Consider the following 24,248-nt stretch of genomic DNA (forward strand, 5'->3'; position numbering starts at 1 on the left):
TGACATGTACCCCAGAACTTAAAAGTACCATGTTCTTTCACACTGCAGGACCTAAGTACATGCTGTTCCTCTACCTGGACTATACTTATGTTTTAAGTTTAGCTTAATTATCTCCTCCTGCTCATACTTCATATACCCACTCAAGAGCCATGTTCTAAAGGAAGCCTTCTCTGTAGGTCAGTCTATTAAGCATTTTAGTGACGCCACCTCCTTCGTAAATGTGCATTTGTTCATGTGCTAGGTATATATTTCATTAGGCTGCAAGCTTCAAGAGGTGAGGAACCATACCTGTTTTTGCTTATACTGGGATTTTTAATTCATTTGACAGTGCTTGGGATATATTAGGCACTTGATAGATATCAAATAAGTGAATGATTGAATACAGTCATTATCTTAGTAAAGTATTATTATGCATAGATTGTCAGTGAAACTTGATTCAAAACAGATGCTGTATGCATATTCAAATTGTTTAGAATGCTTTTTGATATTGCATGAGACTTTCAATAAATTATCAGGTAAATTTTTATTAAAAGAATACTCTGTATTTTGAAATGTACCCAAGTCCACATAAGTGAGACTTTATTCTGGTACACACATGCAGAAATGTCTACCCCAGCCCTAAAAATGTTGCCCCTGAAGTCTTCGTATGACAGTAAATTGAGCTCCATCCTTCTAGTGGGACAATCAAAAGCCAAAGAATTATCCTCGAGTGCTCTCTGTTTCTCATAGTCCACATTCAATTTATCAGCTGTTGACTCTACCATAAAATCCATCCAGAATCTGATTACTTCTCACTAATTGTCCTACTAATTCTTTGGACTAAGCTACCAACATCTCTTATCTGGACTATTACAGTAACCTCTTAAATAATCTTTCCTTTTTAGCCTTTGCCACCTATAGCCTGTTTTCAAATCAGTCAGGGAGCTTCACTTACAGCAAAGTAAATGGCCTGGCTTCTTTACTCAAAACCTTCCAAGAGCTTCCTGGTTCACTCCGTAAAATCACCAGCTCACACCACAGCCTACCAAGCTCTGCATGTCCAGCCTCCTTCCCTGTAGCTTGTCATTCCCTCTTCCAACAGCACTCCAGATTCATTGCCTCTTTGTTGAAACTCAAACATATGAGACAAACACTCACTTCAGGACCTTTGCCTTTCCTTTCATTTCTGCCTGGAAAGTTTTCCAGAGCAGCCACATGGCTGTCTCCCATTCTTCTTCTTTAGTTCTCCACTCATGTATCAGGGTTCAGTGAGACCTTTCTGATAATACTTATTTTTTTTATTTTTATTTTATTTTATTTTAAAGATGGGGTTTCACCATGTTGGTCAGGCTAGTCTTGAACTCCAGACCTCAGGTGATCCACCCACCTTGGCCTCCAAAGTGCTTGGATTACAGGCGAGAGCCACCACGCCCGAACTTCTGATAATATTTCTTAAAATTGTAAGCACAACCACTGCCTGGGCTTATTCCCCTCTGCCTTCTTTAATTTTATTCATAAAACTTTTCAAAATGTAACTCTCTATCCTGTGTCTCTTTCTTCTGTTTGTACATGAGATCTTGTCTACTTAGTTCGCTGTCATATTCTCAGCACATTTATACATTTATAACTTATACTTGTAATGGATAAAGTCAAGAAAATAACCGATATAGCCCCAACAGAGTTTTATATTTTTACAAGTTGAAAGAGACTGTATTAAACATATACCACTTACCCACTGATTGAGAACTTCATATAATAATTAGACTGTTTACTTCATAGAGATTCTGAAGTGGGTAAAATTATATGAGTTAGGGGAAATTACCTATATATCATGTCATTATAAAAATATCAAGCATGTTTTGATATGGCCAAAAATGCATATGTGTTTTTGGTTTTTGTTTTGATTTTTGAACCAGAGGAAAAGGTCTAATATATATTATTAGACTTTGGCATGGAGACATGGTTTTTCCACTAAGTAGGCAATTCAGGAGTTTCTCCAGAACTAAAAGGCTAATGGGGCAATAAATATACAAAGTTACCTCCTTGAAGGCAATAACTATTTGGGGTACCTGCTAAAATTTTAAGGATTGCCAGAGTACCAAGAGTACAGATGTCTTGTGACGAATAAGCCTTGGGAATCAATAACATGTACATACATACTAACTACTCTAGAAATTGTGCCTGGGTAGAACAGAGGGGAGGGCCAGGCTATAAACCTGCTTCTTCAGAACTCTCTATTTCTCTTACTGTCACCATTATTGCCATAAGGCCTTTAGTTGAGACATCTGAACCATCTTTAACTCTTTCTCCCCTTAATTACTTCCATAATCAATGGCCAAATTCTACTCATTCTTCAGATGAGAAAGCGATCTCAGTCATCTGTTCTTTCTCCTGTTATTCCTCCAGGCTTGGACTCTTGTAGCATCCACTTAACTGGTATCCTCTCCTTTACTACCTCATCTTTCTAATCTACTCACACATTATCAAGACTCAGCTTCCTGAACTGTGGTCCTAATTTCCATGTCAGAAAACTTGCCTTTCACAACCTAATGAATGAATTTGAAATTCCTTAGTCTTAGATTCATGACTTCTATAGAGTGACCCTGGTCTATTTTTCTAACTTTACAACCTACTCCTCTATTTTATGAATGCAAATGATCCACAATTTTCAAACACTGTGGCCTTATTTGGGCTTTTTTTATTGTCCCACCTTCCAGCACTACTGATTTATACCTATTCCAATTTTACTTACCTATTAATGGCCAAGACAAATGGTATCACTTTCGTGAAAGTAAATTTGAAAGCCTGGCTGGAAATATGTTTTCTTTTTTTCTTTCCTTTTTTTTTTTTTTTGAGATGGAGTCTCTGTTGGACAGGCCGTAGTACAGCAGCAGCGTGGCAGCTTACTGCAACCTCTGTCTCCTGGGTTCAAGCAATTCTCTTGCCTCAGCCTCCTGAGTAGCCGGGATTACAGGTGCCCACCACCATGCCTGGCTAATTATTCTTATTCTTATTATTATTGTTATTATTATTTTGAGACAGAGTCTCTCTCTGTCACCCAGGCTGGAGTGCAGTGGCATGATCTCGGGTAACTGCAACCTCCACCTCCCAGGTTCAAGTGATTCTCCTGCCTCAGCCTCCCGAGTAGCTGGGAGCATGCACTACCACGCCTGGCTAATTTTTGTATTTTTTTTTTTAGTAGAGACGGGATTTCACCATCTTGCCCAGGCTGATCTCGAACTCATCTACCCTCCTCAGCCTCCCAAAGTGCTGGGATTACAGGCGTGAGCCACTGCACCTGGGCTGTTTCCACTTTTAAGTCTCTTGAACTGATTATTGTAAATATCATTTGTCACTTAAAATTATTTTTGATATATACTGATTTATACTTTTATTTACCTATGTATAGATTCCGAACTAAATAGCAATCTCTGTGAAAATAGGATTCATGTCTAATACATTTTTTCCCTCACAGCACAAAGTTGAATGAATTATACATCATAAGTACTCAAACATTTGTTGTATGAGTGAATAAAAGTTTGTTGTATGTATGCTCATCTGTTGGTCATCCTGAGGTCCAGGACCCATAAGGCAATTGAGTCCCACAGTGGAGGAATCAGATTTCAAGGAATACAATTGCTTTGACTAAGTAATACGATTTTATGAGAAAACATGGTTTTATTGCTATATAAATATAATGGTAATATATTTTTCCTTTTTGGTACATATTTTGAATTCCTATTTAAGATAAACTGTATGAAAATACAATAGTTAATTCTATTTCAGTTACAATGAGTCTACCTTAAAGTCTGGTTACAGGCCTGTCCAACTATTTCATGCAAATCCTAAAGTTATGAACATGGAAGGGCCAAATCTAGCAATTGTAGTAATAGAAATATTTAATCTGAAATTCCGTTAATTCACAATAGGTATGGAAACATACCTGCCAAGGTATAAACACAACCTGTGTCTGTCAACAGATGAATGTATAAAGAAAACGTGGGATAAAGGGAGTGTATGCATATGTATATATACATATATAATAATAATACATATATAATGAATATTCCATTATATATATATAGAATTCTGCTTACATAATAGAAAAAAATAGATATGTGTGTATATATATATATTTTTTTTCCACTATGTAAGCACATATCTATTTTTTTCCACTATGTAACCAGAATTCTATATATATATATTGGAATATTCATTCTATATGTATTATTATATATGTATATATACAACAGAATATTCATTATATAAATAGAATTATATATATGTGTTTATGTATACATAAATATGGAATATTGCTACATCTTTAAAAAGAAGGAAATTCAACTATTTGCAAAAATGTAGATGAATCTTGAGGGCATTTTGCTAAGTGAAATAAGCCAGACACAGAAAAACAATTACTGCATGATCTTACTCATATGTGGAATCCAAAAACAAAGTCAAACTCATAGTAACAGAATGGTGGTTACCAGGAGCTGTGGGATGTGGGGAAATGGGAGATACTGGTCAAAGGTTACAATCCTTCAGTTATAAGATGAATAAATACTGGAGACCTAATGTACAGCATGATGAAGTTAGCATATGCCCCAGGAGGCATACATTAGATTTGGTTACCCTCTCTCAGCTTCCAAGAAGAGTCCTTTTCAGAAGTGAATAAAATTTGGCACTCATTTGCATTGACGTACAGCAGTATATCTGCTCTAAGAAGAGAGGATATGCTCTAAGAGGAGATTAGATCTACACTAAGAACTAAATAAAGACCAGGTACAATGGTGGAGCACACCTATAATTCCAGCACTTTGGGGGGCCAAGGTAGGTGGAACACTTGAGTTTAAGAATTCAAGACCAGTCTGGCCAACATGCCAGCTTGAGGCATGAGAATTACTTGAATCCAGGAGGCAGAGGTTGCAGTGAGCCAAGATCATACCACTACACTCCAGTCTGGGCAATGCAGCTAGACTCTGTCTCAAAAAAGAAAGAAAGAAAGAAAGAAAGAGCTAAATAATAAATAAAGTACATCATCCCCTAAGACTTTTAGAATGGGAAATAGATAAAAAATAATAATAAATTGTTATAACAGGCAAAAAAAAAACACCAAATATGCTCTTCTAGAAATCCATTGCTTTTTAAAATGTTGAAAATTAATTTTTTGTAGTTACTGTTGTTGACCAACTAAAATTGGTAATGGCTATCTAAATTTACTGTCCCCATTGTACTTAGAATTTTCTATAGCAGATGTCACCGGTATCTTCATCTGGCACAAATGCCTTGGTAAATGTTAAAGACTACCTAAGTGGATAGGTGAGAGGGAAAGTGCATTATTAGACATACAGCCTTGGGCTTGAATTCTTGTTCTGCCAGCTACTTAATGAACAAGATTTGGATAAATCAATCTGTTTGTATTCATTTCCTTTATTCCTAAAATTTGGATCATTTTTAATTTCAAGATTCATTGTTAGGATTTGTGATACTCTAATGTCATGGCACAATGATTGGCACATAATACAGAGTGATTGAATGATAACAATAATTAGTAGTATTGCAGTTATTTTATAAATAACTTAATATGAAAAGGAGATTTTCAGCCTTCAGTGACCTTTCATCATTCTGTTCTTTCTTGGAGTGATTTCTTATCTTTTAGAGGTTTTTAACCAGATTGACAAGAAGTTTACTTATCATGAAGACTCTTGTACACTACTAATGCAGTTTTCATTTTTGATATTTTATTTAGACAATGATACTATGTAGAGTAGTAAGCAGTTTTTCCAAGTTAATTATCATAGAATGTAGCCAGTATACATGTGGCAGCTCTCCCTCACTAGATTCTTTTTTAATTTTTTTTTTAGTACTTTAAGTTCTAGGATACATGTGAGGAACATGCAGATTTGTTACATAGGTATACATGTGCTATAGTGGCTTGCTGATCCCATCAACCTGTCATCTACATTAGGTATTTCTCCTAATGCTATCCCTCCCCTATCCCCCACCCCATGACAAGCCCCAGTGTGTGAGGTTCCCTTCCCTGTGTCCATGTGTTCTCATTGTTCAACTCCCACTTATGAGTGAGAACATGCGGTGTTTGGTTTTCTGTTCCTGTGTTAGTTTGCTGAGAATGATGGTTTCCAGCTTCATCCATGTTCCTGCAAAGGACTGAACTCATTCTTTTTAAGGCTGCATAGTATTCCATGGTGTATATGTGCCAAATTTTCTTTATCCAGTCTATCATTGCTGGGCATTTAGGTTTGTTCCAAGTCTTTGCTATTATGAACAGTGCTGCAATAAATATACATGCTCCCACACCACATTCTCTCCAAATGTAGGTTTGGATATTGAAGAGGGAAAAAAATCACCCAACTAATGAATGACCTTGGAAGAACTGGCTTTCTGTTTGCAATTCTCTAATGTTTCTTGGCAAATGGATGTCCTAGAGTAAAGCAAACCTTCCTGGAGTAGATCATCTATTAACTTTTTAGGCTCACAGTTTCTCTGTGTTGGCTAGAGGCCACAGTAGTTTCACATCTCTAATTACAGCATATTCGGTGTTTCTATGATCCTATATCAGTTGATAAATTAGTAGACATTTAATAAGACATTCAACTAAATAATTAAAGGGAGTAAAAAGAAAATATGACAATTTTTGTTCTCTGAAGACTTACATTCTAGGTAGTGGTATTTTATATATATTACTTTAAATTAACCAGAAATACAAGACAGTTCTGATATGTTTTACATACCATATATTTGAAGGTCACAGAAGTTAAAGATAATAATAAATATGGGCTACAATTTATTGAAGAATTCTTTTTAAAAGCAGAAAGTCTGTAAATGCAGATTAGAATGGAAGGTATTCTGATGGAAAGAAACTATACAAAAGGTTAGGCTGGAATTAACTATGAAAATCAGATTTATATCAGTTTACAGATGTTTTGACTAAAGAATGGATTTTATCCTGTAGATCATTGCTTCCCAGAATTTTGAGTAAATAAGAATCATCTAGAAAATGTGTCAAAATGCCATTTCTTAGGCCTTACCTCTAAATACTCTCTTTTAATTTGTTGGGGACAGGCACGTGAATCTGCATTTTAACTACTCTAATATCCTTGTGCCCTGTGATTCTGATGCAAGTGGTTCATTATTCACATTTTTAAAATCTCTACTTGCCAGGTGAAATGAAAAGTTTTTACATAGGAAACTAGCTTTTTCTTTTTTTGTATTAATACACTCATAAGAAACTAGCACTGTTAAAGCATGGTTTAATAAGGCAAAGAGTTAAATGGCAGGAGGACAGTCAGGCAGGTGTTACAATAATCCAGAAGTAGAAAGAATCAGCACCAATTTTGGTTGATAGTAATAGCAGTGAAAGGGGGCAGATAAGTGGGAGAGGTTTAAGGAATATAAGACTAACAGGATCCAGGCTTTCACTGGCTACACATGAGCAAAGGATAGTGTTCCAATCCTAGTAGATAATACACTCTTTGAGTATTGGAACTGAGTCTTATTCATTTTTGTGACTCCAGCTCAGCACAGTAGTGAGTTCTCAACTAGTATATGTATATTATTAGATTAACCTGTAATATAATGCACAGCAAAGTCAAAAGGAATATCTTTTTGTACCTCTACTTTTCTTCTTTTAACCTCAAATTTTTTACCTTGCTTTTATGTAGCCTTTTAACTTGCCAATAAAAGTACATTTCATTGTTTGTACAAATTGAAATGACTTAAAATATAAAAAGAAATATGATACGAAATATCTTGTATGTCTTAATGTCTGAATTTTTCTCCATGAACGCATAATAGTGAAATTATATCAAATTAGATATACCCACTGAATTCTAAGAAATATGAAATTAAATGTCATTTTGTATAATATAAATATAATCTACTTCCAGTAAGACATTGAAATAGTTTGTTTCTTTCTTTTATTAATGTTTCAATAATATATGGTGTTAGTGGGAAATACTATGTCATAAAAATGCTTACTGTATTCAGCACAAAAAGTCTACTGTTTTAAAATATTACTGTTTACAAATCAGATCCTTTCCAAATTATTCAAAAAACGTGAGTGAATTCATAAGTCTTCTTGTCTCTAATTCTTTAAACATCAAAAGGGACCATCTTCAAAATCCAAATGCTTCTCCAGCTTTCCGCAGGATATCACAAAACTTCCTGGCAAAGACTTTTAAACAAGTTGAGAAGTTTTATAAGATAAAAATATTTTTTCAGTTGACTTGACAACCATGTACAATGTTAGTGAAGAGTTTATTTGCCCAAGGCTCTTTGTCAAAATGAATTTAAACTGAGATTATTAAAATGTAGTTCAACTGCAGTGTGTGGAGAGGTGTTGCTAATGTCTTACTTAGAGAATGTTTTCCATGCGATGCATGTGACTTGGTTACAAGGCTCCACATGTAGAGGTGTATTTCTGCTAAAAGAACAAAGGCATTTACAATTATTCAGAAAACAATAAATCATCTCCAAAAGTGGAGAGTTTTGATCCAGAAAGAAAAGCACTATTGTGTGGTAGTTTAGAGGTTCATCTGTGTGAGCATCTAACTGCCGAGGTTTGAGTCACAGCTTCAGCATTAACTTCAGCATCTTCCTCGTTTGTAAAATGGAAGCCATGATAATAGAAACATTATGGGAATATTGTGAGGATTAAGTGATATCATCATTGTCAGTGGTTAATATAGTAGCTGGCACAGATTAAAATGCACAATTAATTGTTTTATTTCAAAACCTGTAGAGTCAGGACTATAGTGTTTCCTGACAATTCCAGATGTGTGATTAAAAAAGCCCTGTCCCAATTTAATGAAAATCTTTTCTGTTATGAGTTAAATAGCTTTAGGAAAATTTAAATAATGGTAAACAATGCTTGAATCACCAGATCTCTCCATGACTGGAGCTAATTTCTTACATGAAAATCAGGATCAGGATCCCAAAAGGAAAATGATCATCCATATTTGGAAAATCCTATTACACTTTGTTGGGAAAAATGTCCAAATTGCAAAATCTTGGAAGCAATCCCTCTCCTTCCCTTGTAGGAACACATTATTTAGGAAGGTTTGTTATTTCTGAGAAAAACTAGTTACCCTTGAAAAATAATAGCATTTGTGTATGGTTTGAAAGATTATGCCACCACAGATGGAAGAGTCAAGCACGTTCCATATGGCAAATGGCTGTTAATTAACAGTTCAGCCAGCGATGTGTGCTGTAGCCAGAATCAATGGCAGAGAGGATACAGAACATTGATGGGCCGCATTTGCACCAACAGTTAGAATTATATTAAGCCACTTTTACTGATTTGTGATATTGTGCCATATTTATGGTTTATTATTTTAACTTAATATTTAAGTAAATTATTTCTGTTGCTATTTTCTTGGTTTTTCTGAAGTCTACACTTTCATTAAAGAAAGGAAATACAGCAAAGTAAATTTAATGCAATTACTGATAAATCTGTTTATGTATCTTTTGACAAATTAGAATGATGTAATAAAATTTCTCTTATTTATTTCCCCAGTATAGAGGATCATTGTGGATTCTGCCTGTATTCCAGGCACTGTTCAGGCACTAGATGTCATGCTTATGCAGTCATCCCAACAAATCAGTCAGGAAAGTATATTTAACAAATATGGCAACTGAGACACATTTACTTATTGTTATTTAACTTGCCTTTGGTCACATTAATAAGGGAAAGATACAGGGATTAAATTGTTTTCTAACTTCAACACCTTTTTACTCTACCTCTAATATTTTAATTGAACTGGTTCATACCTATTTCAAATAATCTCTTATTTTTCCTCTTTATCTTCAAAGTATGAAAACATTTATCTTCTTATTTTCTCTGTCAGTTATTCCATTAATATGTGTTGCTACAGACTATTTGAAAAATTAATAGGAAAGAAAAATATGATTAACTGATGAATTTTTCTAAAACAAAAAGTGAAAAGTAATAGTCAATAATGTATTTTGGTTTTATTTAGAGCAGAATATTTTATAGTTAAAGTTAGCATGGTGATATATAATCTTAATTCATTAATGACATGGAATTTATTTATTCTTTTCATATTATCTTTTTCCCTCAAAAACATATTTGATTATAAAAATTCGGATTCAAATTTATAATTTATCTTAAAAAGACAGTTTGGTAGTTTAAAAAATTTTTATTTTCATTTGAGGAGACATAGGCAGTCAAATTATAATTTCCCTTAGCAATTTCTATAACAGTTCTTTTAATTTCATGTTTTAAAACACAATATAGATATTCTTCTGAATTTTTCATTATGAAAACAATTTTATTTATTATCTAGAACATAGAAAGAAGAAGAAAAAAAAATAGACTATCCTGCCATTATCTCAGGCTTTGCATGTACCAAAATTGACTTTTCTCTGCTTCTTCAGTACTAACCCTCATTCACAAAAAAATATTTTACTGGCCTCATTATGAGAATTCACAAGAGACTATATAATTTTTTTTTCTACATGATCATTGAACCCATGATTCAACATTGGTTGCAGAGTCTCAAGAATTTAGAGAGTGAACCAAAAGGAAAAAGTTATAATGTAATATAGAAAACACTGTAACAATATGGCTGACAGAATCCTGCGGTGGGGAGAAGAGGTAGTACAAATGGGTGAGGTAGGGATTAGTGAAAGAAAACCTATAGAAGTAAACTGCATTAATGTTGAAGATTAAGTAGAATTTGAGCTTCAGGCAAAGAAGCTGAAGGAAAGGCACTTTAAACAGGGTATGGAGTTGGGGGATGGAATTTATACATGCCCAATGTGGAATGGTTAATCACATGAGTTCTAGAGCCAGGCATCTCAGTTCAAACATCATTACTTTTCAATTTCTCATTGTATAATCTTGGACAAGTTACTTCTTACCTGCAAAATGAATGTTATAATCAATCCTACCCCATCTGGTTGTTTAACTCAAGTTTATAAATTCCCTTATATGATTTATGATACCTAGAAAATGCTAAATAACAATTAATTGCAAGAAAATAAAAAACAACATAATGTTTGGGAAACTACAAGTCATTTGGTATTGCTGAAGAAAAAATCTAATAATAATGTGGAAGAATATGAATGGGCTATGTGTCATGTTAAATAACTGGAAATTGTCATATCGATAATGAGAAAACAGAGGAATGGAATAGATAAGATTATGTTTTAAGTAGATTTCACTGGGGCAGGGTAGGAGTAGGAAAAGGGAGAATGTTGGTAAAGATGAGAGGGACAGAACCCAGGTACGACACCATAGCAATTGTCAAGACTTTGTATACACTATAATAAGGATACTATATAATCATTTTTAATAGTAACAATAGGAATAGAAGGGAGATGACCGTTGAATGAAATATTTAGAAGGTAGAGTTGGCAGGGCTTGCCTCTAACAGTAAACAAAATAGATCCTGTGCAATATTCAGGAAAGGAAAAAATAAATGATGATGTGAAGATTCGTTATTTGGCAGAACTTAGTGGCTATCAAGAGCATAAAAAGCCAGAGAAAAAGAGAATAGAGGAGTAAATAGAGAGTTGAAAGAGAAAGTAAGAAAGGCAGTCTTAGGCATACTGAATTTAAGGTATTTCTAGAACATCTATTTAGAAATAAGTCAGACTTTTAGAATAGTTTCAACAGATTCAGGATTCACTCAAAAAGATAAAGAAGGCCAGGAATACAGAAAGTTTCCCAGGACAATTTGTGTTATATGAAGTAAGAGGAAGAAGATGGTCTAATGAAGTAGATGGTGAAGACATAGGAAATTAAAAGATTAATGAGGTTTCAAATTTGATAAAAGATGTGGTTTCAAATTTTGAAGCAAATTTGATTCAGGCAACAGCAAGAATCCAGTGTGGTTAAATATAAATGTATTATTTCTGAGTTTCATACATATTACTATGCAAAGAATATATAGATCAGTATAAAGGATCTAAACATGTCATTTTGTAGGTTAAGGAAATTTTTTTTATTAAATACAAATATTTACCTTAAATTTGGGTAACAAAATTTAAAAAGTAACTTAATCTGAAATCTAATTTTATTTTGAAACTAATTTCCTTAAAACAAATTTGGCTCCCATTATTTTAAGTATTTTAACCGTTATTTAAATGCAGTTATGAAAAGCTTAAAAGTAACATTTGCTTAATGTAAATTTAAAAATTTTATGATATTCCAAACCAGCATGGGCATTAACCATGACAATGACCACCCATCATGTGCTGATGGTCTTCATATCATGTCTGGTGAATGGATTAAAGGACAAAATCTTGGTGACGTTTCATGGTCTCAGTGTAGCAAAGAAGATTTGGAACGATTTCTCAGGTATGGAGGTCACTTATTGTTCTTGCCTTTTGAATGTTTATGTGTGCTGTTTCCTTTTCTAACGAGAGAAGCCAGTGTAGCAAAGTGGAAAGGCCATCAGAGTAGAAGTGAAGGCACTTGGATTCCAATCCTGGCTTTTCCATTGGCTCATGGTATAGTTTGGGACATGTTATTTAACCCATATGCTTTTGAATTTCTACCTTTTTCAAAAAGGACGGTTAAGATTATTTGTAAGATTGAAAAATTGTTATAATGATTTTTTAAATCTGTCGCAGTGTTTAATTGCCTCTTCAATTTTTTCTGAGTGGAAGTATTGACACTGTTCATCAGCCAGCACATCTGTTATCACGAAGAGCAGAGCCCCTCTAACAAAATCTTCACTTTTCATTTATAATACTTCTACGCTTTGAATATTTTTTCATTAATAAGTACTTTTCACCATTATCATAGCCCTAGAGTCTCTACTTTTCCACGTTCAGTGGCAGTAACACTTACTTTCTTTCTTGTTGGAAAATTAATGAAAAATATTACTATTGTTCTAATTTTCATTTTAAGCACTTGTTCTTTACTTATTTCTGTAATTATAGAAGGATCACCTGAAGCAGTAGACAATATGCAAAGCAGTTAGTGAGATGCTAAAACAAATCTTAATGAGAAATACAGGAACACCTAGCTTGCTAAATTCACTGCACAGATGAACTGTATTCATTTTTCTATACCATTTAAATAGTTAAGCCTATTTTTTCCATTAAATGGCTATTAAATCTATCAAACTATAATGTTTATCACATTACCATATCTTTGCTCTAAAATATGTACAATATAGTCTGTGCATACTCTTTGTCATAATAGTCTAGAGAATAGCACTCAGAGCATGTGATATTTCAAACACACCATCAGTAGCTGCATCAGCAGCCCTTCTGTAGGCCCTAATGAATTCCTAAGGAACATACATCACTTTTGATGGCTGTCTTCACATGAATCAGGACTTCTATGACATCAAATACCACTTTAAAGTATATTACGAAGTTGTATACAAAGTTGTATCACAATGTCAAGCACAAATATATCTACACTATTAATATTCAGCTAAGGATGCTTTCCATACATTCTTTAAATCCCCAAATATAGCTGATTTCTTACATTCACCTACTACTTTGGGGCAAATTACTCTGATACTGAGCTTGTATACCTATTAAATGCATAAAATAACACCCACTTCACAGTGTTATGTAGATCAGCTGAGTTAATTCATATGAATGTGTTTTATACACCAAAAAGTTCTGTTAACTTGAAAATTATTATTTATTAGGATTATCTTCATTGTGAATAAATGATTTTTGACATATAGAGTAATTTCTATGAGTATTCAATTTCTATGAAGGGTTTAGAGTAAAAGTAAAAATATATTTTTTATATTATAAAAATGTGTCTTGTTGTATGCTAACTAATCATATCAGCTTGTTACATTAATTTAAAAATTTTACACATACCTGCCTATTACCAGGTCAAAGGCTAGTAACTGCTTGCTACAAACAAATCCACAGAGTATCAATTCTGTGATGGTTCCCTCCAAGCTGCCAGGGATGACATACAATGCTGATGAGCAATGCCAGATCCTCTTTGGGCCATTGGCTTCTTTTTGTCAGGAGATGCAGGTAAGGATCCAGATGGGATTTTTGTGCATTCATTCATTGTTTAGAAGTATTGATTAGTAGGAGAAGGTAACTTTATTTTAGGGTCTGTGGATCAAGAACACCCCAACATAGAAAAGAAAAATTTCCTAAGAAAATGTTTGTGCATTTTTTCTTATACTTTGGAAGTGATAGAAATAAGATGTGAGCATTTAATCAAAGTCAGTAAAGGAAGACCTAACAATTTCTACTTTGAAAATTACATTGAAGTCAGGGAAGTATTTTTATTATGTCAGTTCAATGCTTCTATTTTAAATCCCATAAGTTTTCTCTGTGTATCTGCAGGAATTGGTTTCAGTACCCACATCCTGTTCCCTGAGATACCAAAACAACCAGCTGCTAAAGTCCCTTGTGAAAAATGGTGTAGTATTTGCATATAACCTACTCACATCCTCCCATATGCTTTAAATCATCTCTAGATTACTTACAGTAGCTGATATACTGTAAATGCTCATTATTATACCATGTTATTTTATTATTTATGTTATTTTATATTGTTGTTTTTTTTTTAGTATTTTTTTTTTAATCTGTGGTTGGTTGGATCCCTAGATGCTGAATCTACAAACAGGGAGGGCCAACTGCACTTTCTTATATGGAAATGGGTAAAAATGAGATAAAAGCTATGTATGAACGTGTAATTGTGGAGAAGGAACTATATATTTTAACCCTAAAATTAAAAATTTTAAAGTATGTTTTATAGGAACAAAAATTAAGAGAGTTCATTTCTACATAAACTAGAAGAAAATGGAGAATGTATAATGGTAAATCAGTGTTTATATATTAATATTTCAATAATTAGTAATTACTCAGTGAGGACAGTAGTGTTAGGTCTATAAAATCTAAAGGATGAAGCAAAATGACCTTTGTAACTGATGGAAGAATTTTAGCTCTATTAATCCCCTTTTTCTTTTTCTTTTCTGCTGTCCATCCCCTATCTGCCCATCTCCTCCCAGCTCCTCCTGAAACACACACATACACACTGTACTTCATGAATAAACTGATAACTACACTGAGAGTAAATTGGCTAAGTATCACTGAGAGTAAATTGGCTAAGTATCACTGAGAGTAAATTGGCTAAGTATCACTGAAACATGTCTCTATTTCACCTGACCAAAGTTTCTGTGACTACCTCAAAGGAGTTTGGCTTTGTTGAGGATAATGCTGTTTTGGTAACTTGTAACTGTCAGCATAATTAAAACCCTGTATACGGAACAAAGCATATGACATTATGATGTGTTGAATGTTCTCTTTGCTTTGTGGTTCTTATTAAAAGAGTTGTGCACTTATTTGCTTATTAATTGTGTCTGATCAGTTTCACCCACTAGTGTGTAAGCTGCATGAGGGCAGAGTGAGTTTCTCCAGCATCTAGCCTAGGGACTTGCACAGAGTAAGTGAAATATCCAGTGAACAACTGATTTAGAATTAAAATGAGTGAATGTATGGAGTTAGAGGTGCATCAAATGTAATGTGTGAAAGGTTGTATAGACTATAATGCTCGTCTGGTAATAGTAGAGCTTGAAAGGAACCGGTGTTGCTATGTAATTATGATCTAATTCCAAAGGGTTTACATGTGGCACAGCCATGGATCCTTGGAACTCCACACCATGTGTGACAATTATGACATTGGTTCTGTAAGGTCTGTCCCTGGTACCTCTTTGACCTTATCTACTCTAACCTTCTTCACTCTGCTTTCACCTCTGAGTCTTTAGACAATCAAAAGTCTGGTCACAATATTCTTTCTTAAATCTTCATGGTAAAATCAAAGTTTTGAGGTACAAAGGTTTGGGTTTGTGGGCAGACACTTTTACAGGCTGAAGTTGCCATTCTTTTAGGCAACAAAGTAGGCTGTCTGTGGTCACTGTCTCTGTAGCATTGCATAGGATACCGTTTCAGTCCATGTGGTATGGAGAATTGATAGAACTGATCAATGGATCAGTTCATCAAAAATTTTCATCTTTTACAAAGCATTTCTACTGTAAAAACACAGCAGATGATCAGCTACACACATGATTCTGCCAAATTGTAGAATATTTTCCATAAATACTATGTTTATAAGCTTTTAGAAATTATTTTATTATTAATATCTCATATTGCAATTAGTTAAATTTCACTAGTGCCATTATACAATGTTTGGACCTCTAAATATCTGCCATATAGTGTGCTAAATTATTTATTTTTGTGACATAATTTGATTCTTATAACCATTCAATGCCATAGTTATTGTCCAGTCCTATTTTACAAATCAACAATTTGAGGTCTAGAGCAGTTTAATAATGCTTTGAAGTTCTTATACCTATTAACAGAGAATGCTAGATTCAAACTCAGATTATGTCTAAACCCAAAAAACCAGAATGCATTGTAACTACTATGCTCTACAGTCTCTTATGGAATTCAAACTTTTTTATATGCTGTATTGTCTCCTTTATTGGAAACATCAGATCTTGTATTTAGATGTATTTAGACTAAATTCCTTTTGTCTCCTGTAGCACCTATACTATCAGTTTTAACCAGTATCTTAATTGATTTCTTTTTCTAAGTTATTTGCTCTATTCCTAAGATTATTTCCCACTAACCTACCTGCACAGATTTTTTTCCCTGATCTCTGAAAATTTATCTGTTTATTTGGGTTTTTAAAATCTGTTTCTCAGTATCCTAGGATGTTGCCTTGTTTTAAAATTACACATTGTGCTAATAAAGTTAAGTTGTAGGTTTAAGGTGTCTAGAAATGTTCTTTTTATTTTCTCTCCACTTTTATATTCCAGTCCCAAATCAGTACAGCATGTATAGTAACTTAATAGATGATAGATGATAGATAGATAGAACCATAGAAAATATTATTTCACAAATTTAGTCATTGATTTGACAAATACTTGTTAAGTTCCAACTACTTTCCAGGCACTGTGCAAGGCACTGATAATACAGCAGGAATCAAAGACCTACCTCCATGGAGCTTACATTTTAGTTGGAGGAAATATGAAATAAGCAAATGCCTATCTAATATGTCAGTTGGTGATAATTGTTTAGAAGAAATATAAACTCAGGTACGATAGGGAGTAGTGCCAAGGTAGAGGGTTGGGATGGTGTTATTTCTTGTAAGGCAACCTGGGAAACTTTCCTAGAAAAGGTAACATTTGTTTAGAGATCTGAAGAAAGTGGGAGAACAAGCTATCCATTTATCTTGGGAGGAATACAAAAGAGAAAACAGAATGCAAAATGTCCTGGAATTCATTGTGGATCATGTTTTGAGATGCCTATTACACATCCAAGTAGGGATGTAAGCTGATCCATGATACGTATTTGGAAGTCATTAAGAAGTATAAGATATTGAGGACGTAACACTAAATGACAATTGGAAATGAGTTAGAAAAATTTCAAGAACTAAGACCTAGGTCAATGCAATATTTAGAGTTTAGGAAAATGAGAAGAAAGCAAAAACAAAATACTGAAGTATGTTGAAATAGGAATAGAACTAAAGCAAATTAAGATCCTGGAGGCAATGTGAGGAGGACATTGTTCAAAGAGAGATTGATCAGCTGTGTTAAAAGCTGAAGACTTAAATGTAAAACCCAAAACTGTAAAAACCCTGGAAAAAACCTAGGCAATACTGTTCTAGACATAGGAATGGGCAAAGATTTCATAACAAAGATCCCATAAGCAATTGTAACAAAAAATTGACAAATGGGATCTAATTAAACTTAAGAGCTCTTCACAGCAAAAGAAACTATCAACAGACCAAATAGAAAACCTAGATAATAGGAGAAAGTATTTGCAAACTGTGCATCTGACAAAGGTCTAATATACAGTATCTATAAGGAACTTAATTTACAAGGAAAAACCAACCCCATTAAAAAGTGGGCAATGAACATGAACACTTTTCAAAAGAAGACATGCATGCAGCCAACCAGCATATTTTAAAAAGTTCAGTAACACTGATCATTAGAGAAATACACGTCAAAACCACAATGAGATACCATCTCACATCAGTCAGAATGGCTATTATAAAAAGTCAAAAAATAACAGATGCTGGTGAGGTTGCAGAGAAAAGGGAAGACTTAATACACTGTTTATGGGAGTGTATATTAGTTCAACCATTGTGGAAAGCAGTGTGGCAATTCCTCCAAGAGTTAAAAACATAGCTACCCCTAACTACCATTCAACCTAGCAATCCCATTACTGGGTATATACCCAAAGAAATGAAAATCATTCTACTGTAAAGACACATGCATGTGAATGTTTACTGCAGCACTGTTCACAATAGCAAAGATAGAATTAACCTAAATGCCCAGGAGCAACAGGATGGATAAAGAAAATGTGGTACATACACACTATAGAATACTATGCAGCAATAAAAAAATAAAAATAATTTAAAAAAACGAGATCATGTCTTTTGCAGGAATACGGATGGAGGTGGAGGCCATTATCCTTAGCAAACTAAGGCAAGAACAAAAAACCAAATACCGTGTGTTCTCACTTTTAAGTGGGAGCTAAATATTAAGAACTCATGAACACAAAGAATGGAAAAACAGACACTGAGGCCTACTGAAGGCTGGAGGGTGGAAGGAGGGAGAGATTCAGAAAAAATAGCTATTGAGTACTAGGCTAAGTATATGGATGATGAAACCATCTGTACAACAAACCCCAGTGACATGAGTTTACCTATGTAACAAACCTGTAATATATCCGTGAACTTAAAGTAAAAAAAGAAAAAAAGAAAAAGCCAAAGTGGAGCAAAGTGAAACCTGAGATTAGATGATTGATATTTTTATCCCAAAGGGTTTGACACACCATTATTTGAAGCTATATGTAAATACCTGAATATATAATGTGTTCAGGAGGTATAACTTAAAAATATAAGAGAAAATAGTTATAACTGTACAAGACTGAAAATGCTTGTGCACTATGTAATGGCATTTCAGTCACTGGACCACATATACAACAATGGTCTTATAAGATTATAAAACTTATTATTATTCACTGTACCTTTTCCATGTATAGATGCACAAATGCTTAGGATTGTTTTACAGTTGCCTACAATATACAGTATGGTAACATGCTCTACAGGTTTGTAGCTTAAAAGCCATAGGATACACCATATAGCCTAGGTAGGTAGTAGGTTATATCATCTAGGCTTATGTAAGTACGCTGTACAATGTTCACACAATGACTACATTGCCAATGACATATTTCTCAAAATGTATATCCATCATTAAGCAAAGCATGACTTTAGTTCTGCCGCACACATATACACCATCAATTGGATCTATGTGGAGTCAGCATACCTGCTAATTTGTTACCTAAGTGCTATACAACACAAATCTCCTATGTGGTAAGCTCCATTAACATTATCAGAGTTATCAGCCCTTTTTTCATGTATCTCTAGAACCCATAGAAGTGCTCAATAAATATTTGGTCAATGAATAAGTGAATCAATTTAATAATGAGTAATGATTCTAAATTTTTCACTCATGTAAACACTTGAGTCTCAAAAATATATCAAGATAAAATAACTTTTTAAAATATTCATGCAATGACTATATGAAAGTCTACCTATTCTATAGGACAGGTAACTTGTTTCTCACAGCTTATCCATGATTCAATCAGGCATCCTTATGACCACCTTATTTCTAATCAATTACAAATAAACATCAAGCTTTGTAATGTGGGGGTTCACAGCAACCTTTAATGTGTATGTTTCAGGTAGAATCTTAAAAACAAGGTAACTTTGAATTTGATAAAGGCAGTTAGGCCATAGCATCTAAATTAGATGTTTCTCTTCCATACTTATGAACAGATATATAAACACAAACACTAATTAATGATATAAATTTACCCTTAGGATAACAACTTATATCTGCAAAATGTTTGAAGGCACAGATGTAGATACTCTGGTGAAACATCTTGATTACAGGCAATAATAGGTCACTCTTCTGCATTAAGCTGCAGAATTAATGGCTGACTTCTTAGATGGCCTTGTTCCTGAGTCCTAAGCAACTGGTATCTGGTACCTTCAGGCCATCTGGCATCTTGTGGCTGAGTCAGCTCCAACTGCATCAAGTCATTGTAATAGCTTCCTGAAATTACTTAGCTTGGCTAAAAATACAGAGGTATGGAAGGATTTTTCCCTAGAAACAGTAAGAAGTGGCCCCATAGGAGTTATCCTTTTTTTGACAAAGAAGGAAGTGTGATAAAATTGAAGACCTCCAGGAAACTTAAGATCCTACCTTTATGGACTAGGCACACTATGAATTGCATATGCATTAAATGGATAGAAAAGTTTATAGTATGACTGAATCATATGATGACTTTAAATATTGACATGGAAAGTTCCAGTTTTATATTTTTCTTTTATCTACTTGATTCCTCCAAGTTTGTAGGACTCTTTCAAACCTCTCCTTGAAGCCAATGCACAGACTGGAACTGAAATAAAGTAATGGCAAAAACCGCAATTATGTTTGCACCAACCTAATGTTATGAAGAACTGTAGAAGGCCTAGTCTCTGTAATTTGGCATTGCAAAATTCCAGAGGCAACAACAATTTGGATTTAAAAAGACTTAACATGAAATAGTTGGAGGACATAAACTGCATAATTTAAGACTTATAAAGCTGCGGTAATGAAGACAATGTGGTGTTGACGAAAGGAGAGCCTTAACTCCTCAGTGGAACACCATAGAGAGTTCAATTATAGACTCTCACACATGTACAATTGATTTCAACAAAACTGACAAGGCAGTTCAAAAGGTAAAGGAAAGCTTTTCAACAAATTCTGCTGGAACAACTGGATATTCATCTTTTAAAAGTTATATAAGATAAAATTAACCCTAAATATATTATAGACCTAAATGTGGAGTCTACGAAACTATAAAACTTCAGGGAAAAATGTAGAGGAAATATTTTTTAATAGGATACCAGGAGCATGAACCATAAAAGAAAAACAGAACAGAAAATTATTGTTTGAAATTTATCAAAATAAATTATTTTATCTCAGGAAAACTCTGTTAAGACAAAGAAAAGATAAGCCACATAATGGGAGAAAATATTTATATCAGGTATATCTGACAAAGGATTGTGGTCCAAAATATATAAATCCCTGTAATAGTAATAAAAGACCAAGCAGTACAATAAAATGGGCAAAACATTTCAACAATCAGAAATAAAGATATGTAGATAGCTAACAAGCTCCTTAAAATATGCTTAACATCATTAATATTGTATCAAGAAATGCAAATTAAAACCGTAAAGACCTACATTTGCGTACACGTTGCAATGTCTCAAGTTTAAAGAATTGAAAATACAAAATTGTTGCTGATAATACAGAGCAATCAAAATTCACATACCGCTTCTGGAAATACAGTGAAATCACTTCGGGAAATTTTTAGGTGTTTTTTAAATGCTTAAGCATTCACCTGTTATATAAACTTTCCACTTCTAGATCCCAAAAATATACTCTGCATGATCTCTTTAAATTTATTGAGACTCACTTATAATCTACCCAGGTGAATGTACTATATGCATTTGACAGAATGCATTTCCACAGTTATTAGTGTTTCATAAATATTAATTAGGTCAAGGTTATTAATATAGTTATACAGATCATATTTCATTGAGTATGTGTATAGATGTTCTAATAAGTGCTGAAGTGGGGAATTTAAATATCTTACTATGATTGTGCAATTATCTACTCCCTTCAGTTATGTCAGATTTTCATTCATACCTCATAAGGCTTTATTGCTAGACCCTAATACAGTTATTATTGTTCTGTCTTCCTGATGCATTATGTCTTCTTATTGCATTTCTTTTCATTATGAAAAAGTTTTCTTTATCACTGGTAGCACTATTTTTTTTTTTTTTTTTTTGGAGGCGGGGACGGAGTTTCGCTCTTGTTACCCAGGCTGGAGTGCAATGGCGCGATCTCGGCTCACCGCAACCTCCGCCTCCTGGGTTCAGGCAATTCTCCTGCCTCAGCCTCCTGAGTAGCTGGGATTACAGGCACGCGCCACCATGCCCAGCTAACTTTTTGTATATTTAGTAGGGACGGGGTTTCACCACCATGTTGACCGGGATGGTCTCGATCTCTTGACCTCGTGATCCACCTGCCTCATCCTCCCAAAGTGCTGGGATTACAGGCGTGAGCCACTGCGCCCGGCTCTGGAGCACTCTTTATACTGAAGTTTATTATGTCTGATATTAATCTGATTTTGTGTACTTATTTTTTGCATGGTATAACTTTATGCTTTCGTTTAGTTTAAATGTATCTATCTGTGTACTATTTCAAGTGAGTCTCCTGTAGTAAGCATGTAGTTGTCTTGATATTTATCTATCATAATTATGACTTTTTAATTGAGGTAGTTAGTTCATTAATGTTTAATCATTGATTAAACAATGTGTTTGGATTTAGGTCTAGCATTTTATAATTTATTTTTTAACTTTTTATTTCCCTTTGATTCCCATTAATTTACTTTTATTTTATTTGAATTCTCTTTATGATCCTACTTTATCTATTACCTTTTTAGCTATAATCCTTTACCTCTTTAACAGGCCTGATTTGGGTCTACATCTGGGATCACACATTTTTTTAAAGGGCCAGATAGTAAATATGTTAGGCTTGTCAGTGGCAAAGCTTCTGTTGCAACTCAAATCCGCTGCTCTAGCTCAAATCAGTCATAGATAATATGTAAGTGAATGAGCATGGACATGTTCCAATAAAAGTTCAATTCTAAAGACAGTTGGCCAGTCTCCAGGCCATAGTTTGCCAAACTCACGTCTAGGGATTAGAATATAAACCCTCAATTTTTCTCAATCTATTTAGTTAATGTAGTACTATTTCATTTGGAATTATTGGAATACGTAACCACATATGTGCATTTAGACTTCTTCATTCTGTTTTTCTGTACTATAATCATTATATGTGTGTAACATCTGTGTACATTGTAGACCACACAATAAAATTGTATACATTTTCCTTTGTACACATTGCATGTATTTTAGAAATTAAGAATGTAAAAATAGTCTTTTATTTTTTGCTAGATATTTAGCCTTTTCATTGTTTTTCATGACTTCCTGAAGATAGGAGTTTCCTTTGGTTTCATTTTCCTTCTCCATTTCTTTTAATTGGGTTGCTAATGGCAAATTCTCTTAATTTTCTTTCATCTGAAAATTTTTTCACCTTAATTTTTGAAATGTATTTTCACTAGATATAAAATTACAGGTTGACTTTTTCTTTTTCTTTACCATCTCAGAAACATTTCTCTGTCTTCTCTTCTCCATAGTTTATGATGAGAAATGTATAGCCCTTGGATTGTCATTTCCCTGTAAGTAATCTGTTGTTTGTCCTTGTTTGTGTGTAAGATAGTCTGCTTACCTTTGGTTTTCAGATGCTTGACTGTAATGTGTCTACATATGCTTTACTCTATATTTATCCCATTGGAGGATTGTTGAACTTACTGATTTTGTAAATCTATACCTTTTCTCAAATTTGAAAAAAAATTTCAGTAATAATTCCTTTAAATACTTTTCTACTTCTACATTTCTGTCTTTTCTCCTGAGAATACAGTTACACACATTAATTGTTTTATATAATCCCACAGCTTTCTGCATATCTTTCATATATTTAGATATTTTTCCTCTCTCCTTCAGATTGGGTAATTTCCTTTACGCTATTTTCAAGCTTACTGAATTTTTATCATTTCCATTCTGCTCAAATCCATTCAGTCAATTTTTAATTTTACATATTGTATTTTTTACATCTAAAGTGAACATTTCAGTGTACTTTTTAAAAACTTTTACCTTGAGATATCTTTTCATTTATTACAAGCCAATTTCCATTACCTCACTAGGTATATTCAAAAAGTCAGTTTCAAATTTTATGAAAATCATAACACATGTATCAACTCAGGTTTGAATTGTTTATTTAGATTTTTAAAGAAAGGGTTGCATTTTGCTGTTCTATATATGTCAGTAATTTTTATTTGTATACTAGAAATTATGTTGTTATATTGTAGAGCAAGCACTAGCAAACTATGGCTTAAAGTTTTACTGGAACACAGTGACACCCATTTTTTCATTTATTTTCTCTGGCTGCCCTCAAGCTACAATGGCAGTGTTGAATAGTTGCAACAGAGACCACCTTGCTAAGAAGCCTGAAACACATACTATTTGGCAATTTACAGAAAAAGTTTGCTGACCCCTGTTGTAGAGGCTCTGGATTCTGTTATATTACGCCAAAGACTGTTTG

The 24,248-nt window shown here is 33.8% G+C and overlaps 1 protein-coding gene and 1 long non-coding RNA gene across 2 annotated transcripts in view; one reads left to right on the forward strand and one right to left on the reverse strand.

The window, feature by feature from the left end:
- Positions 1 to 24,248, forward strand: part of ADAMTS19 (ADAM metallopeptidase with thrombospondin type 1 motif 19) — a 255,323-nt gene that overhangs the window by 126,554 nt on the left and 104,521 nt on the right. Inside the window, exons 9-10 of the mRNA XM_012447921.3 lie at positions 12,182 to 12,322; positions 13,830 to 13,980. Coding sequence (XP_012303344.3) covers positions 12,182 to 12,322; positions 13,830 to 13,980 — 292 coding nt within the window. The remainder of the gene's footprint in view (positions 1 to 12,181; positions 12,323 to 13,829; positions 13,981 to 24,248) is intronic.
- The window catches only part of LOC135270622 (uncharacterized), a 371,213-nt gene that overhangs the window by 119,872 nt on the left and 227,093 nt on the right, over positions 1 to 24,248 (reverse strand). The window lies entirely within an intron of this gene.

Source organism: Aotus nancymaae, unplaced genomic scaffold (genome assembly GCF_030222135.1).
Source record: "Aotus nancymaae isolate 86718 unplaced genomic scaffold, 86718_ANA_hifiasm-v0.15.2.pri h1tg000064l_1, whole genome shotgun sequence".
In the NCBI taxonomy this organism is placed as follows: domain Eukaryota; kingdom Metazoa; phylum Chordata; class Mammalia; order Primates; family Aotidae; genus Aotus; species Aotus nancymaae.